This window comes from Gracilinanus agilis, chromosome 4 (genome assembly GCF_016433145.1).
Source record: "Gracilinanus agilis isolate LMUSP501 chromosome 4, AgileGrace, whole genome shotgun sequence".
NCBI lineage: Eukaryota > Metazoa > Chordata > Mammalia > Didelphimorphia > Didelphidae > Gracilinanus > Gracilinanus agilis.
This window is the reverse complement of record NC_058133.1, coordinates 389,611,799-389,631,691: the sequence shown is the minus strand read 5'-3', so window position 1 is coordinate 389,631,691 and position 19,893 is coordinate 389,611,799. Positions and strand designations below refer to the sequence as shown.

At 36.6% G+C, this 19,893-nt stretch overlaps 1 protein-coding gene across 1 annotated transcript in view; it reads left to right on the top strand.

Annotated features, from left to right (window-relative positions):
* The first annotated feature begins 6,474 nt into the window (after positions 1–6,474).
* The window catches only part of STX7 (syntaxin 7), a 57,722-nt gene continuing 44,303 nt past the window's right edge, over positions 6,475–19,893 (top strand). Inside the window, exons 1-2 of the mRNA XM_044676996.1 lie at positions 6,475–6,528; positions 17,596–17,751. Coding sequence (XP_044532931.1) covers positions 17,652–17,751 — 100 coding nt within the window. The 5' untranslated portion in view covers positions 6,475–6,528; positions 17,596–17,651. The remainder of the gene's footprint in view (positions 6,529–17,595; positions 17,752–19,893) is intronic.

Sequence of the window (19,893 nt, the reverse complement as noted above, 5' to 3'; positions counted from 1 at the left end):
GTCTTCCTGGTTTCTACTCAGGAGTATTGATTTCTTTGCTCATCAGGTAGAGAAGCAATAAGGGCCAGGACTCTGGGTGTTGGGGTGTTGGGCTGGGGCCAAGATACTTGCTTTTGTACCTATGGGCACAGTCTAGGGCAGTTGATGTTGTTGGCAAGGGACAGGGTTGAGAAGTCTTAGTTGGTGAACTGAGCAGTTCTATTTTTTAAAATAATTTCCTAATTATTATAAACTTGACAAATGTAAGCAAAAATGGACAATTTCTTATACAAAAAAAGACCAAGAAAAAAAAGACAGCATTTGAAATTGAATCTCCATTAGTTTATTGCTATTTAAAAATTTTATATGTGATGTGGTGATTCCATTACCTATCTTGTCTTTGCCACTTATGAGTTCCTCTATTCTTCTATTATTTTTAAATGATTTATTGACTATGAAAAATGAAATGAGTAGAACCAAGAGAATATTATATATATCTACAGAGTGAATGTTTGAAGAATAACTTGTGAACGTCCACCTCTGATAAATGGAAACAAGAAAGACATAGTTATATATACAGAGATATGCATATAAATTTTCTAATCAGAAGGTGCCAAATGACTTCTCTATTATGTGTGTGGGGAGAGATAAGGAGGGAGATATCTGGGAATTTTAATGTAACCAACAAATTTTTTTTATAAATAAATGATTCATTGATATTTTTCTGATTTTCCCTTTTTAAAAGTTTTTTTTAAAAATCACTATTCTCTACTCTTTCCCTTTTTGAGTTCCCAAAAATGTTATGAATATTTTAGTCTAATTCTCTCCAGTGTTAATTTTTTTTTGTGAAGTGATATTGCCTCTAATATTCTTGGCTACATTTATGATATTTCACAATTAACTTTATATTTTTATAAATGATTGTTCATTTTAAAACCTATAAGAAATAAAAGAAGCAAAGTGTATACACATATATATACTGATTTATTCATTCTCCATTTTTTACACGCAACTTGTTTGAATGGATCATGTTGTAGTCATCTCATTTTTATTGTTTCTTTTTTAATTGATTTTGACTATTTCTTCAACTCGGTAATTCTCAAGATTTTTCTCAGGATCCCTTTATATTCTTAAAAAGTATTGAGAAACATATAGCTTTTCTTTTGTAAAAATTAAACTAGGTTTTGACTCAATATGAGTTATTAAAGTGGTCCCCATTTATAAAATATTAGCCCTTAAGGAAAAAATGACTGTAAGCAGCTTTTATTTACGATTAGGTAGTGATAGTGAAAGTGGGAAATATAGGAAGTGTAAGGAGTAAAAAGGGGTTTTGGTTGGGTGAATATTAAAAGGTTTGGTTGCCAGGGAATTAAATAATTATCAATCCCCAATTAAAAAATAACCTCAAGTCAAAATGGCTTTTATGGAAGTTTATTTACAAGTTAAAAGAGGAAGAAAAAATAAGAAAATCAGAGAGATAATAGGATAAGTAATGTAACACACTGAGTAATTTGCTCCTGCCCCCTAGTTTAAGCCAGGTAGATCTAATTAGTCCTCAACCAGAGGAGGCTCAGCCTTGAGCTCAAGGCTGGAGGGCCCCAGAGGTGAATGAAGTAGAAGCTTCAGTCACTGAGTCCTTTTGAAAGAACAGTTCCTTTTGAGAAGTCCAAGAAGATTTAGTATTTACACTCACCAGGTGTAATTCCAAAGGAGAAATTAACAGCAGTCTCACTTAACAAGGTCTCAGCCGGGTGTCAGAACTTCTCCAGGTCCTAGTCACCCACCACCAGGAGAATGGAGCAGCCAAGAGCCATTGGGGCAAGTCCAGGAAGTTCTTTCAATTTATTTATGCCATTTCTTTCATCACTTCCTGTGCCTTCCTCTTAGTTTATGTGTCTCATCACAACAGATGCTTTTCTTAGGACTGCCTAGGGGGCAGTCAGTCAATTCTGATTCATCATCCATTCTTGCACAGGTGGGTCACAGACCTCCCCACTTGAGATTTAAGTGGAGTTGTTTACTCTTTTGGTGATTAGATTTGAGAATAGGCAGGGTAGATTTAATCTCATTATCACAAAAGGAGAAAAAGCCTGGTCTAGCCTACCAGCCCTAAGTGCTCCTCTGGTGAAATCCAGCTCAGCCCCTGGCAGTGGCTTCCCCAAGTCCTGATCTCTATGTGGATTTCCTGGTAGTCCTCAGCCGGAAGTCCCAGTGGTGTCTTCAGCCAGAGTTCCATCAATGCAGAATGACTCCAAGGAAAAGCATGTCTCTTCAGCTCTACTCACCAAAGCGGAATCCAAGGGAAGAATCTCTCCAAAAGACAAGGAAGGAAGGAATCCTTCCTCTAGCCCACCTTACCAGTGCAGAGAGAATCCCAGAATGCTTGGGCTGGTTTTCTGGATGTCATTTCCTGTTGTTCCCCTACTTCAAGGGACCCAATCACAGCCTCCCAATTTGCCAAGCACTGCCCCCAGGTAGGGGAGAAGGGAAGTACTTGTGGCCTTTGGAAGTGTGAGCTAATAAATAACTTGTGAACTCTCTTACTTAATGGTTAGCTTGGTGCTAAAAAGGGGTACTTTAAGTTCTTGATTTGATTAATTAAAAATAGACAAAAGGAGAATTAATTCTATCTTCATACTTTATATGGGTGATCTTTGTCAATATCATATTAGAAATTAAAACTGATACAATTTTAAGATATTTATCAATTCAAAAATAATAATAAAATAAAAAATAGCATTATATGATATAACATTTTTAATGAAAAGAATTAAATTTTCCATCAAAAAATTAAGGAGAGGAATTGTTATTGTTTTTAAATAATCTCTTGTACATTTTGAAAAATCTTTTAAATATCTGGTTCAATAGAAAATAAATGGATTCTCATATCTAATTCTGAATTTATTCTATTGTTAGGTGTTATCATGGTTGAAGTGATTGAATAAAATTCAGCCTCACACAAATGTATTTGGAAAAGAGAAAAGCATTTGATAACTGGATATTTTTTTTTTAAACCCTTACCTTCCATCTTGGAGTCAATACTGTGTATTGGCTCCAAGGCAGAAGAGTGGTAAAGATAGGCAATAGGGGTCAAGTGACTTGCCCAGGGTCACACAGCTGGGAAGTGCCTGAGGTCATATTTGAACCTAGGACCTCCCATCTCTAGGTCTGGCTCTCAATCCACTGAGCTACCCAGCTGCCCCCAACTGGATATTTTTTGATGTTACCTCAAAACTCGACAAGTTGTAGTTACAAAGGTAGTGGTAGATGACAAAAGTTAGTTGTGAATCTGAAACATTATATAATATAGGAAGTGTAAGGGGTAAAAAGGGGTTTTGGTTGGGTGAATATTAAAAGGTTTGGTTGCCAGGGAATTGAATAATTATCAATCCCCAATTCATTAATTTCTGAGAAAATGCTATCCAACATGCAAGTCTGAAAAACCAAAGTGTTTCTGATAGTCATGGTTTCCAGTAAAAATGGTGATCTATGAAAAAAGCTGGCAATTCACATGATTGCACAAGTGGTTTTCCTGGAGACAACCATCACCCTTTAGTATGCAACAGAGTGCTTTATGTGTACTTCCCATTTTTGTTACACAGAATATTAAAAAGATATATATTCGAGTGTTGAGATTTAATAAAGTCAAAACCTTCTATTACTTCAACAAGGATGTTTTTAAGTTAAACTGTGTTGTTGTTGTTTTTTTCATTGCAAATGTATGGGGATGATAAATATAATGACTACTAGTACAATATGGAGTCCATCCCTTCATTTATGGTATGATACTAGGAGTTCTACTCAAGATTACTTTTGTACCATCAGCACAAAAGTCAATACAGTTGCTTCTGGATAAGCATAAGATTTTTTTTTTTTTTAATTTAAAACCCTTACCTTCCATCTTGGAGTCAGTACTGTGTATTGGCTCCAGGGCAGAAGAGTGGTAAGGGTAGGCAATGGGGGTCAAGTGACTTGCCCAGGGTCACACAGCTGGGAAGCATAAGATTTTTAAAAAATGATTTAACACTGTGTATTTCAACACCACTTGTGTTTGTTGTCAAGAATTCACATAAAAGTTCTTCAGTGATTTGTTGATCCCAAATGAATAGAAGCAAAACATGGAGCCTAGTCATATTCAGACATTTGTCCAATTGAAAGGCAAAAATGCAATTCTATAGACAAGATTCTCTTCATTATTGCAGCCAACTCTTTATTTCACAAAAATCAATGGAAAATTCTATTGTACACTTGTGAGAGGAAAGTGAAAAAAAGACAAATAACATCTTATTATTATTGTGAAAACAGTTTTGATCATGCAAACCACTTGAAATCTAACTCTAGAACTCCTAGGAATCCTTGGATAATAATTTGAGAATAGCTATTCTAATAAGTTCATGATAAGATTGAACAGACAGCTGTTTTTAAAAATGAATCTGAGATTGTGACCAGTTACTTCCTTTCTAATAAGACACAGTCAGTTTCACAGAATTATAGAACTTGAGAGTTGGAAGGAAGCTCATTGGTCATGTAAAAGTGCTCATCAAAAAAATATTTCCTCTTTTTTTTTTTAAAGAAAGAGTTCCTACCATACAACCATGAAACTTCTGAATAGTCTATAAATATCTGTGCCTTTTGATTTATTATTATACAATATTCTCCCTTATTTTACCATTCCCCCAGGATCTACTTTTGTCTTGAAGTCAGTGAATCAACACTGAGAATTAATCCATAGATATATATTCATTGTTGATATAAAGTGACCTTTCTCTGTCTCTCTCCCCCTTCATCTTCATGCATAATACAATATGTATGTGTGTATTTATGTATATTTCAGCTTCATCTACATCATTTTACAACAAATATTAGTTCATAACTTCCATCTCCATGATGAAAGTTAACAATTAATTAAATTAATTCATTGAATATTAATTTATTGATTAATATTTTGTTTATGCTTGTTATGTGCACTTTAGGACTGGATTCAAGCAGGAAATATTTCTTGTTGCCCCCTTTACTAATAGATGGCCACAAGGAGGTATCAATGGATATGTCTTACCTTCTATGGGGAGAAGCAATCAAAATAGTTTTTCAATCAGGCACAATGAGCCTTTACCCAAGGTCCCAGACAGTGACCTCACTCCTGTAACCTTTCCAAGTTGACCACCTCACCAACTATCTACATTTTATTCACGTCAAGCAAAACATCTATTATCTTTATATTTCAGACAGCATTTCTCAAAAAAAACAAAGCCCTGTCTGACCTACCTGAATTTCCAGGCATTAGGATTAGAAAAAGACTTGCCTATCTCAGGTCATCTAAAGCCTTGGCGACCTGACCTTTTATATCTTTCCAGTCTTCTGACATTTTTCCCCGACTGTTCACTCTGACCCAACTACACAGGACTGCCACTTACGCACAAGTAGCATATTCTATCTTCCATTTCACTGGCTCTCCCCCAAGCTCTGTTCCCTCACTCCTACTTCTTAGTCCACTCCCCCACCTCCTGACCCTTTCCTTCGAGACACCTCAAATTCTGCTTTCTACAGGAGGGCTTTGCCTGTTCCTCGCATTTGCTAATGCAGATTACACTTTCAGATTACAGACACACACGTAGGGAGACACACACATATTTTGTATCTTATATTTACTTAGTTAATTATATGTTTCCTCTTCCTGCCCCACCTCCCTTTAGACTGAGCTTTCTGAGATCAGGAGTTGTTTTTTGGCCTTTGTGTCCCTAGCATCTGGCATTTGGAAAGAATTTAATAAATAAATGTTTATTGGCTATCTTTCTATAGTCACACCATAGATTATTACTTTTCATTTAACCATGCAGTTCGGCTTCTGGGATGGTGCGTGCCCTTACATTTTTCGAGAGAAAACTGAAATCTTAAGTCTCCGTCAGCACAAAGTCAAAAAACAATAGTAGCTGTCTTCCTATTTATAGGAGGAGAAAAATGAGCAGATAGGGCGGGATCTCTGACTCCACCCTGGGCCTCGGCGGCGGCGTTTTCCCTAACTAATGGTGAATTTGTGAATGGAAGTTCTGGATGTTTATTGCCGTAACTACAAGAGGGTCCATGAAAAATAGATATTTTTAGCAATGAAATGCAATTTAGTCACAGCAAGGATTATACAAACAGGTTAGGGCCTTTTGTGTCCTCCAAGGGCGGAGGCTGCTTTCTTTCTGGTAAAGGAGACCGACTGATAACCTTCTTGTTCCTTTTGGCAAATATCTGAACAGCACGCAAGGAGAGAAGGGCTAAAATATGTTCCCTGCACTCGCGCTCAGGTCGCGTACCCTTTGGCTTCGCACAGAAAAAAGGGAGGGCCAGGAGGGAAAGGGAGGATGTCACTCAGCGCTCGGGGCCAATGAGAGAGGCCGAGGCCCCGCCTCTTTTCCTGGGCTCTGCAGCAGGGCGAACGCAGCAGGGAGGCGGCTGCTGTCTGAACCACCGCCCATCAGCTGAGAAATTCAGCCGGGTGCCTTCCGGGACGCATAAGGGTGGCCGCCGGTGGAGGAGAAGGAGGAAAAGGTGGAGGTCTTGGTAAGAGGACATCGGGGGGCCCCTGGACGTCAGTGCGCCCGCGGGGCGGTGCCGATGCCTTTGCGGCCTGCCTGGTGTCTGCGGGGGTCTCTGCGGCGTTCCTCCTGGTTTGGGTAGTGTTGTGTACGTTGACCGCCGCCCTGGGTTTTGCCGCAGCAGCAGGAGCTGATGCGAGAAGGGCTAGCTGAGCCTCCGGGAGTCGCAGCTCCAGAGAGAGCTCCCCTTCTCTCCGCCTCCCTTCCCCCTTCCCGGTTGCTGGGGCGGAGGAGGCCTGAGCTTTTTCTAGCACTATCGGCGCCGAGGGGCGTTCTTTCTTGATCTGACAGAAGGCGGGGTGTGTTGGGGGGGCGCTAGTTCCGCATTCCTGGCGAGCTCAGCTGGCCCCGGGACTGCGGACTCGCCTGCCTCTCCCTCCCCGGGTTAGCCAGCGCTATCCTCAATTATATTCTCAGCGCTCTCTGTGGGTCTCTTTCGGGTTGCCTTCGTATTCCCAAAGCCCTGCCATCTGAACCTGTTGCTCAGAGAGGACGCTAGAGAGCACAGTCAGTGCCCACTAAGGCACCAGGGGAATATGAATATAATCTAACACGCCTATCCCTTCCTGAGCCATCCACATCTATTCTTTCTTAGCTCATCCGGGCATAAGCACCATGCACAAAGACAAGTGCACGCGTGAAATTGGGAGACAAGGAAATAGCTCATGGTGCACTTTCCAGCGATTGAAAGTTCTACTGGGAACCATTGCCATGAATAATAAGATGAACCAGAGATTCATAATCGTGTCCATAAGGGATGGAGTTGATCTCTTCCTCTTTTTAACCCATGTCTTTAATAAACAAGTTTTAAAGTATTCTTTCTCAACAAACAGGAACTGAAAAAAAAATAGAATACTGTACTGAAATAAATGAACCATAGTTTATATTGTCAGGAAGTCACACATAAGTTTATTATTGACTTCGATTGAAAATTTTCATTTTCCATTTTTAAAAGATTAGTTAATTATCAAGTATTTTTTGAACACAAAGAAAATAGCCCTTCACTAAGAGACAGTCACTTTTCCCTTTGTATTTCTTTTCAGTAGAAAAATCCATTGCTCAGCCATAAGTTTTCATATTATTTTAAATTGAAATATACATTCAGTGTATTGAAATTGAACTTATTTGCACTGCTTCCAACACATTCCATCAAGGCTTTTTGAGAACAATTTCCTGACTTTATACAGATTTAAGCAAATCATTTTGCAGGTTTGTGAAATACTTTCCAGTTTGGTAATGTATTTTAAGTTAAGTAGGCAATCCTTCTAGTCTAGCCTATGCCACACCTGTGCAAAGATTGATAATGGATCTGACTTATGTCTTGTGATTTGGAATGAGCCTCAATAGCAGATTGTCTTCTGGAGTTTAGTTGCTTCAGACTTATGACTATAAAATACTCTAGTTTCTTAGTTTCCACATCAATTAATAAGAAACAGTATTAGCTCACTAACTTCCTGTCCCATCTTTTCCCTGTCTCTGGTCATTTTACTTTTACTCTCTTTATGATACAAATCCTATAAAGTCTAGACTTTAGTTTTGTCTAAGTTTCAGATTTGGGTGCACAAAAGTAATATAGTTATTAATAGTTTAAGCAAGTATGAACCTAAATGGAATTTTAGTTGATCCAGAAATTGGGTGTTTGTTGGAGAGTTCAGTGAACATGAAAAAATCCTGTAGTAATATAAACTGGGATGGAATCAGACTTGATGCTAGAAGAATTCCAGAGTGAAGTGAAATTAAACAAAAGTTTTAGAGAGAGGATCCCCAAAGAGTTTGTGGTGGTTTCCATATTGGGAAGCAAATTTGTCAACTACCTATTGTTACTGAATGATAGCAATGAGGGATTAATACTGGAGCTATTGTTTTATTGGTGTAGGGAACTTCTTCTAGGTGTGGAAATTGCTTCTATCAATAGAGATCGGTTTTATAGAGTTGCCTAGAGCAGTGATTGAATTGTTCTGGGTATGTGTATCATAGGTGTGACTTGAACCCAGATCTTCCTGATGCCACGTTCAGCTTTATCCACTATGCCAGGTTGCCACAGTAACAACAGTAATAAATACTAGAAGGACCAGGCACAATTGATGTATTTTTTAAGAAACTTGAAACTTGATAAGGCATAGGTATTTCTACATTATACTTCATGCCCTTTTTTCTGTCTTTATTATGAATGTTCCATAGCATTCTAAAGATTTCAAATTAAGAAACAAAACAAAATAATACCTATCAGAACCAGATGCATCAAATGACATAGTTTGGGGCCTTCTTAAATTCTGATCCTTCTGTTTGTTGTCATTGTTCTGTCTTTCATTCCCTTCCAACTCTGTGACCTTATTTAGAATTTTTTTTGGCAAAGATATTGCCATTTCCTTCTCCAGCTCATTTGTATATATAAGGAAATGAATGCAAATAGAGTTAAGTGACTTGCCCAGGTCAAAATATCTAGTATTTTCTGAAATCAGATTTGAACCCAGGTCTTCCTGATTCTGTGCCTTGCTTCTCTATTCATTGTGCCACCTAGCTTTCCCTTAAAAAAAAAATAACCCTTACTTTCAATAATAAGTATTAGTTCCAAGGCTGAAGAGTGGTAAGGGCTAGACATTTGGAGTTAAGTGACTTGCCTAGGGTCACTTATCTAAGAAGTGTTTGTGTCCATACTTGAAACCAGGACCTCTTGTCCCCAGGCCTAGCTCTCTATCCACTGAGACACCTCGCTGCCCTTTCTCTGTCTTTCTTTAGTTGTTATGAATTCACAGTGCCCTAAAAGGGGATGAGGAACATAAATCCTGCCTTCATTCTGGTTTTGGTGTTCTAATCAATCACCAAACATTTATTATGTGTTAACTGTGACATAAACTGTATTATTATGTGTTAACTGGTCACAAAAAGTTGGACAAGACTAACAATGACTGAAGAACTGGGTGGCAGGCCCTTTAACAACTGCTGGAATACTAAGAAAATGAACAGGCCCCATAGTGCTAGAATCTAATGAATCAGTAAAATTAATTTATTGCCATTGTCTAAACTCCTTTAAGTACATTTGTTTATGTTTGTAAACAAGCACCTAATCTAGTGAACTGTCTGTCCTTCACTACTTAAAAGATCAATAATTAATTGCTCAGAGAATTCCTTCCTCTGTCACTGGTCACAAGTCTTTTATGCCAAGGTAGTCTTCATAAGTTTCTGTAGTCAAATAATTTATCATTCTACCTCCAGTAATTTTGTGACAGCTCTGAAGATTTAAATACAGTGATCCCACCTATTGTGGGAGTTATGTTCCCGGGACCCCCTCGATAACTAAAAATCCAGGAAGTAGCAGTGTTATGTTTATTTTATTATTTATATATATATTTTAAGGCTTTATAAGGCCTTCCCACTCTCCTGTAAACATTTTCCATACTCTTATTAACCTACAGTCACTGAGCCAATCAGCACCCAGGATACAGAACACAGCACTGTGGTTGGTAGCCTTTCATTCTAGTAGACCAAAGTATGCCACGATAAGTGTAACTCTGGAATACAGAATTAGATATATGCATTTTTAAAAATCCAATTCAGTGAAACCTGATAAGTGAACCGCAATAAAAGGAGGGATGATTGTAGTCTTTTTCTCATCCAGCAGACATATAGTCTATGCCCAAATCCATACCAAAAACCTTTTAAGATACTATATTGGCATGGCCTTTAAGAAACTTGGATTATCTTGGTATCATGATGAGAGCTTACTTTAGGCCTCTAATGGGGGAATTCCACATAGTAAACACAATAAATGCTTTTGAATTGGAGTGCCCATGCAGATTTTATACCCCACCATAAATATGCCTGTACCCTAATTTTAAAACTTCATTGTCTAATAACTAAAAGTGCTATTTATATTTTTATTTGAAAAATCTAATTTCAACATACAATATCTTTAAAATGCTCTTTAGAAATGGCTTAAGAAAAAAAAGATCAGGGGGCAGCTGGGTAGCTCAGTGGATTGATAGCCCGGCCTAGAGATGGGAGGTCCTAGGTTCAGATCTGGCCTCAGACACTTCCCAGCTGTGTGACCCTGGGCAAGTCACTTGATCCCCATTGCCTACCCTTACCACTCTTATGCCTTGGAACCAATACACAGAGTTGACTCCAGGATGGAAGGTAAGGGTTTAAAAAAAAAAAAGAAAAAGAAAAAAAGATCAAAGATTGATATTTGTTGCCTGAAAGAAACCTCATTCAGTTTTTTATTCTTTCCCTTGGCATCTTTGTATCCTCAAGTTTGTTTGGAAAAAATGATGAATTTGGAATTAAAGAACCTTAGTTCAAGACTCCAGTTTTTAATTTCAGATTAGGCAAGTCACTTAACTTGTCTAGGATGTTCATTTCTAAAATGAGGAGATAAATTAGTTTTTTTTGTTTTTTGTTTTTTTTTTAGTTTTAAAGCTAGTGTAGGAACTGGGGCTGGACGTTGTTTCCTAAACTGATTAGTTTGTTTGTCATAAGAGAAGAGATCTTGTTTCTAAATAAAATATTTCCAAAAGTTATGACAGAAAAAAAAATCTCTAGGTTTAAATATTTTTCTTTTTTAAATTATTGAGTCCCCAGACAGGTAGGCTCAGTAGATAATCAGGCCCAGAGATTTTTGTGACCTCAGACACTTCCTAGCTTTGTGACCCTGAGCAAATCACTTAACCCCATTTGCCCTGTCTTTACCACTCTTCTGCCTTGGAACTGATACTTAGTATAGATTCTAAAACAGAAGGTAAGGGTTTTTTAAAAGTAATAAAATAATAAAAAAAAAACTTTTTAAAGAAATTAATGAACCTAAGGATTCTTAGGGAGGTGTTTTTTTTTTTTTTAAGGGGGATGATGTTTGAATTTTCTTCTCTCACACACATAATTGGTGCTTAATAAATGTTTTTCCAAGTGAACTTCTTCTACCAGCCATGGCAGATCATTCATTTCATCATAAATCCAAGTAAACAAGAGAAATAATGACTTGTATACATTGATCAGGGGGGTAGTTACTTACAGTGACTTGCAGCAGTGGATAGTGTTGGGTCTGAAGTCAGGAGGACTCATCTTTCTGAGTTTAAATTTGACCCCAAGCACTTACTAGCTGTGTGACCCTGGGCAAGTCATTTAACTATGTTTGCTTCAGATTCTTCATTCATAAAGTGAGCTGGGGAAGGAAACTCCAGTTTCTCTGCCAAGAAAAACTCAAATATGGTCATGAAGAGTTGGATGTGACTGAAAACCACTGAACAACAACAAATACATGAGAACAATCTTTGTTTAAATTATATTTAATCATTTCTTCTCCTTATTGATAATTTTCTGACTGAAATTCTTCCAGCTTTTGGAATTCCTTGTATTCAATTTCCCAGAACTTTGATCTTTTAGATTTTTATCCTCACCTACTTTTTTTCTTTGAGCAGCTGCTTTGTGTAAAAAAAAAAAAAAATTGTTCCTTTTTCTATTTTTGAACATTGTCTCTTTTCCTTCCACCATCACTTACTTATTTTGAGATGATCAGTTCTTTGCTTGTATTCTAAAGACATAGAGAACACTTCAAACAACAGTAGCTAAGGTAGATAACATCCAATAGCTTAACACTATATGCAATACACATTCATTGCATAACTAAAGAAAAATTAGCAGTATTAGTAAAGGAGGAAATGGGGTGAAACTGATGGTGGATGGGTAGCAAATGGCATTTGCATTTATGGTCCATTTTGCTCCATGCTCTGCTGTGTTTCATGAACATTAGCTTAGCACAGTGGGCCCTCAACAAACTGCCCAGTTCCTCATCCTGTTGCTTACCTAGGCAGCCACCCTTGACCTTGAACTGTAGCCAAATGAAAATACAACCTAGTTAAACTGTTTGAGGGGAAATTTGTTCTCAAGCTTTAATAGAACATATTACTAATGTCTCGATTGATTACATCTGTTTTGTTTCTTTTGTCAACTAACTTGGTAACTTTATCTTCTACCAAGTAACAGGCTCTGTCTGATAAGTGCTCCTTATATGATACTTTATTACTTTGGAATTCTGCCTAATATATTAATTCCCTCAGAGCAAAAACTTGGGGATGTTATGGGGCTTACTGATTTTCCATTTAATATGAAAGTTGATAATTTAATTAAAAAATTTTTAATCTAAGAATAAAAGATTCTAAGAGCTTAGAGTTCTTTATTGTTTATGACTGGCTGAAGTGTTAACCAGTTTAGGAGATAATGTGTACTAGAATATGTGAAAAAAATGACTCCTTTTTCCTCTCCACTCTTGTCTGATATGGCCTATCTTATAGGTCTCTAACTTCCTTTTCCCTCTCCTTACCATCTAAATTTTCCACAAAGGAAAAGTGGAAGCATTTTAAATTTAAAAAAAAATGCATTTAGAAGCTATAAATAGACCAGAGTAACTACATAAATGTCCATTCTTTTTTATGAGAAGCTTATAATTACCAATCCTTTTATGTTCTTAAAAAAAAACAACTAGATATGACTGATACTATTTCTTTATTGAAGATGATAGCAACATTAGTTATATAGAATTCTCTCCTTCCCTGGCTCTGTCTCTTTCCCTCCTCTTTTTATTTCCCCCATTTTATCCTCTCATTCCTCTCTTCTCCTCTCCCTCTTCCCCTTTCTTCCCTCCTTTTTGTCTCCGTCTCTGTCCTTTCCTCTATCTTGCTTGCTTCTCTGCCTGTGAATCAGAAAACCCAGGTTCAGATCCTGACTCAGCAACTTATTACCTATGTGACCTTAGGCTGCTAGCTTGTGCCTGAGTGTTCTAATGGGAGTCATAATATTTCTATCACCCATCTCACAGGATTATTGTGAAGGTAAAATGAAAATAATGCATGTAAAATACTTTCAAAACCAAAGAATGCTATATAAGTAAATTTCCATGTATATACACACATATGAAGAAAAGATCATATTTTAAGTGATTATTCTCTGCTAGAACTGTTTCTCTCACATTCTAGTTCCTATAGATTACAAAACACAAACACACACACACCTTTTTGCTTTTTAAAATTTTTTAAATTGCTTCAGTCTTCCTGCTGATAGCTCATTTAGCTTTAAAATATCTCAGGAAGTACTTTTAAGTAGAAATTTCTCTGACCAATCAGTGCATTTTATGGAGTGTGAACTATGCAGACATTCAATAATAGACTGCCATATGATAATGTAAATTTTTATGTCTATTTTTTAATCAGAGAAACAAATATATGAACTTAGTTTAAATGACTTGCCTGGTGTCCTCTAAGCTATCTGTTCTTTTATTCAGTATTACTGCTAGCCATAGATTTGTTCTGAATCCCACTAGTTTTAATTAGCTCCTTGTTTCCTGTTAAGCTTCAAATAACACTTCATAAAAAGGACAGGGTGTAGTATAAGGACCATATAAGGACCAATTCTGGGGTCAAAAATTGAAACTGTATGTTAAAGATGTTGGGGAATCATCATAGGGTTATCAACAAGTGGTCCAGAGGGTCTTGAATTCTCTCTGTATAAAATGAACCTCCCCCCATTATTCTCCGAATTAGACTTTATACTAAAGTAAAAAGAATCCCACTGTCCAAATAACAAACCATACCCAGCTCATGCCCTTTTTAGTTTCTGCTTACTTTCTGTCCTCTGCCTTTCTGAATCCTGCTTATGAAGGCCCATTTTTCAAGAATCCAACTTGAATCATGTTCTCTATGAGGCTCCACCTGTGACTCTCCCAGAAACTTCCAAATTATTATACTTTTCACCACAGCATTAACATTACATTATTTTTTCCCTTTTGTATTCTGTTCATGTTTTATTTCCTCAAGCGAAAAGCAGAATCTTTGAAGTCAGGGACTTTGTTCCCCATAGTTCAGCCCATGTGTGTGCTAAGTAAGGAGCTGTTGGTTAAAGGGCAGGGGGAGAGGTTGGAGAAAATAGTCAGAAGGCTAACCAGCCATGAAGCTTGATGGAGTTTGGTTATGAAGGGACAAAAACCTAGGTTTGTCCTGTCAGCTTGAAAATTAAGAGAAATGCTTTAAGTTTGTAAAATGTAGGTAAAAAAATGAATTCATAGGAAAGAAATATAACTCCAAGTTTATAGACCTAGGATATTGGCATATCTATGTTATCAGTAGTTTGGATGTTAAAAGTGAGAGAAAGGTTCTAAGAAGATATTGATGATGGATGTGTACAAGGCTAAGGGAAGTGAGAGAAGAAAAGATATTGAATCAAGACTGCAGGAAAAGGGGAAGATCTTGAGAGAAGAAAAGATATTGAATCAAGACTGCAGGAAAAATGACTGGGGAGAAATGGGCTTAGGGAAATTATTTGCCCCCATTTTACTAAGAAATGGACCAGCTGAATTCTTCTGAAGGAACCTCAGTAGAGAAGGGAATAAGCAATTTGACCTTCTATGTGTCAGACATTGTACTTAGTGCTTTAGAAATATTATTTCATTTTATCTTCACAACAACCCTTTGAATTTGGTATGATCATTATCCTCATATTACAGTAGAGTCCACTGAGACAGACAAAAGTTAAATGACTTGCCCAAAGTTACATAGCTAAGAAGTAGCTGAGGCTGGATTTGAATTCATGTCTTCAGATTCTAGCCCAGTGCTTAATCCATTTTCATCACTCAACTGCCTCTAAGTGGTTCTGGTTCAGTTTGAAATAGGCCAAGGATACTTGGCAGCTTTTGAATCATTGTTCAATCATTGACCCAATTAACCCTGCTAAGTAGTCACCCTAAATCTCAAAGATAGATCCCATATCAACTTCATTGTGGAGGCCCTTGTGGTGAATTAGCCATCTTGGTACACATTACAACAAAAATTCTACACATTGCAGAACTTTGACCTGTACTGACACTAGCCTAGCCCCATGGAGTCCAAGTAGAAATAGACTTGTCTTGGAGGTTTGGTGGAGTGACACATTTGATCCATTCAACTGCAAATTATTAGTTTTGATTTGTTTAAAGACTGCCTCAAACTTTGTTATTTATTAGATGACTGGTAGATTTGTCCTTAAAAAACCACAATTATGCCTCTAGGACCTAAAGTCATGCGGGATAGAATCTTCTTTTTGCAAATAGCTCTGGACTAGGTTGAATGGAACATGCTTTCATCTTTTTTATATGATTCATATCTTAACACTTTGAACATTTTGTTAATGATCTTGTCTCTGTTGCTTCTTTCTTTTAAAATTTAATCTCTGAAGAAAAATGAATTTCCATAGTGACTATGGAAAATGTTTGTTTCAATGACTTCTTCTTAGGCAAAATTAATGTTTTCTTTTCTAGTCAGAATTTCCAGTGTCTCTGCTCTTTGTGAATCTTAAGACAATCCTCATTTCCTGACATTTTTTTTAGACTTGATTTTTGGGGACAACATCTCTAATGTTTCTCCTAGTAAGGTGTCCTTATGGGTTTCTTTTCTCTCCAGAGTTCATCTGGAAGTGTCTCATAAAATGAGACCTTAGCTCTGTTTTTGTTTTGTTTTTTTTAAACTCTTACCTTCCGTCTTAGAATCAATACTGGCAGAAGAGCTGTAAGGGCTAGGTGGCAAAGGGCGTCAAGTGACTTGCCCGGGGTCGCACAGCTAGGAAATGTTTAAGGCCAGATTTGAACCTAGGGCCTCCTGTCTCTAGGTCTGGCTCTTAATCCACTGAGCTACCTAGCTGCCTCCTTTAACTCTGTTTTTAAATGATTCTACGTATTATTTGCATTCACCCAATTTGATTTCAATTAATCCTGTATATTAAAAGACACTTGGATTTATATCTCCAGTCCTTGATTTTTCATTCTTTCTGTTCTGAACTTCTCATTATATAAGAAAGTCAACCTTTGACTTTCTAGTTGAATCATATACTTACCAAATTAGAGTTTTTAATTTCTTCATCTTATAACTTTTAAATCATTTATAACACTAGTCTTTCCAATGTCATTTATAATCCTTTTACTACTTTGTAAAGTTCTTAACATTAAACAGTATGAGAAGGGGGAAACCCATTTTTTTTTTTATTACAGTATGTCACTGGTAGTTACCTTTGAAATCCTTCCTGAAACTTGTAACCTGCAAAGCTACTCCTCCAGCCTAGAACTATTGCCCTGATTCCTTCTTTCCAGCTGCTTTTAGGGCATTTCTACTTGAACGACTTGTTATAGCCTCTGGCTTATACTGCCAAAAATTACTTTTTTCTAAAACTCGACTTCCCCGTTAGTAACCTGCCTATTCCTATTCATGGCAAAGCTAGTCTTTCTGATCCCTAATCTTTAAATTCATTTTTGACTCCATGCTTTTATTCCCTATTTCAATTTTCCCCATCTTTGCCACCCCCGTAATCTACACTCTTATCCCAACACTTCTTAACATAGGAACACTACATTTAGGAATACCAAGTTAAACTACAAAGGAGCATGGAGAGCAAAATTAGAGTGGCTGAGTGTGTTAAGTACTCTATAAGCAAAAATCTATGTTGATTGAGTGAATTGTGTGGGGTATGAGAAACATGCCATATTTGATGTTTGTGTGTGTGTGTGTGTGTGTGTGTGTGTGTGTGTGTGTGTGTGTGTGTGTTTTCATGTGTCCATTGGTGACCACATTTAGTTAATTTACCCAGAATGGAGGGATTGTATGAGTTTTCTGTTATTAACTAGCAGTCATCTGTCTTGGATACTCTTCTTTTGCAAATGTACGGAATCAGTAACTACATATTAAAGAGACTTTGTCTTCAAACATAATTCATTGGAGGCAGTAGTTTGAAGTGTTTTGCTTAAGATCAAGTATATAAAATCAAACGTTCAAATCAAGCATTTTTAATTTGATTCTTTTCTTTAGATATCAGTTTCCTTTCCTCTTAACATTTTTTTTTTTGCACTTGGGCATACTGTATAGTTTAGATTATTAGCTATTCAGTATTTCTGTATCTTTACACCATGAAGTGATTTGAGGAAATCAATTTCACTTTTCTGATTGATGTTTTTAAAAAAAATCATTTTGTAAAGGAATTTTTTTCCATGTAATCACGCAGCTTGATTTTACTTTTATTCTAGGTAAACATTTAGAGGAAACTTCTAATCTTTCTTCCAACATCTGATGAGATTGGCCAATGAACAGATCAGCTATGTCTTATACTCCAGGAATTGGTGGAGACCCAGCTCAATTAGCTCAGCGCATCTCTTCTAATATTCAGAAGATCACACAATGTTGTAAGTTAGAATTTGGAATATTTTGGGGGGGGGGAATGCATTTGAAACATTTATCCTGACTTAAATATCAAGAAGGAGCATTTTCCTATACACAGTAGAACACAAAAAAGAAGATTCTTCATGAAATCACAAATTTCTATTTCATACTATTTGCAATACAGTAAATTCTATACATTACTTTTGAAATAGTCCTGCTTATCTATTATTTCTTCTAAATTTTCTTCTGCTTTGTGTATTAAATTTTTTTAAATTGTTCTCTCTTTTCTAGTTATTTATTTTTATGAAAAACACTTACCTTCTGTATTAGAACCAATACTGTGTTTTGGTTCTAAGGCAGAAGAGTGGTAATGGCTAGGCAGTGAGGGGTTATGTGACTTGCCAGGGTCAAATAGCTAGGAAGTATTTGAGGCCACATTTTGAACCCAGGACCTCATATCTATAGGATTGTCCCTCTCTCTGTGTTCGCAACACTGTTACTAGCTCACTGAACTCTTAAATCCCTTCTCCTATTCTGATCCAATACAAAACCAAGAAAAAGGCGAAAAAATCCTTGTAAAAATTATTATAGTAAAGCAAAACTGATATACACAATGACTGCAACCTAAAGAAAAATATGTCCTTTTCTGTTTATTTATGAAACATATTTATTGTATTGATAAAAGTGAAATCACAGTGTTGCTTTCTTTATATAAATTGTTGTGCTTACTTGACTTTGCTTCAGTTCCTACCACCCAAGATTCTCTGAAATTTTCTCAGGTCGCTTTTTTATGAGTCAGCAGTATTTCATGCTGAATTTTAAAAATGCTCTCTTTTGTTTTCAGTTCATAACCACATAGGAAGAGATTCAAAGGAGGATAGTAGATAATTGAGAAGATGATAGTATAGAAGAGTATGTGAGAAAATACTAAAATATCCATGACTCAGGCTTAAAAAGTAAAATCTTTAGAAGAGACACAAAAGAGATGCCAATTGTGAAAGGTCTGGCCAGGATGAATATGGAATGTACTTAATATCAGACGTTTCTAATGCTAATCTTCCTCTCAAAAGAGTTAAGTTTAGGATAATGCAACATTTGAAATGTGTCCTACTAAGAATTGTGTGAGCAAAATATATGATGAGTTTGGAGGAACGTTTTGATCGACTCCTGGATCATAGATATATAAGGCTGTTGAAAAAAAGTACATATATTTTTATAATTATGTGCATTTATCACCAATGCAGTTAATGTTATAGGTGACTATAAGGTTCCTCCTAAATCATTGCCTGCCAACATTGTTAGACATAATAATATTAATAATGATAATGATAGCTAACATTTATAGAGCAATGACTATGTGCCAGGCAATGTAATAAGGGCTTTTCAATTATTATCTCACTTGGTCCTTACAATAACCCAGGGAGGCAGGTGCTGTTACCATCTCCATTTTATATTTTATAGATGAGGAAATGGAAACAAATCGAATTTAGTGGCCAGTGTGTCTGAAGCCAGATTTTAAGCCTTCCTGCCATTGGAGTGATCCAATAGAACATTTTGATACTTTTTTTTTAACCCTTACCTTCCATCTTAGAATCAGTATTGTATACTGGTTCTAAGGCAGAAGAGTGAGTGGTAAGGTCTCTAGGCAGTGGGGTTTGAGTGACTTGCCCAGGATCACACAGCTAAGCAGTGTCTGATTCCAAATTTGAAGCCAGGACCTCCTGTTTCTAAGCCTAGCTCTCAATCCACTGAACCACTCAGCTGCCCCCCATTTCAATATTCTTAAAAATAGTTTTTAGTATAATTTTACAGCTCGTGTATATGTGTGTGTGTGTGTGTGTGTGTGTGTGTGTGTGTGTGTGTAAAAGTAAACATGGAAGACTTGAATTTATATCAATGTAGCTAATGAGTGAATTAATATTTAAACCATTGTTCATTTTCATGTTAATATCATTATTGTTATCTCTTATAGATCAGATTCTATTTTCCACTTGAAAAATTTTATTTAATTAATTAATTTAGAATATTTTCCCATGATTACATGATTCATGTTCTTTCCCTCCCCTCCTTCCATTCCCCTCCCATAGCCAACGAGCAATTCCACTGGGTTTTACATGTATCATTGATCAAGACCCATTTATTTCCATATTATTAATATTGGACCA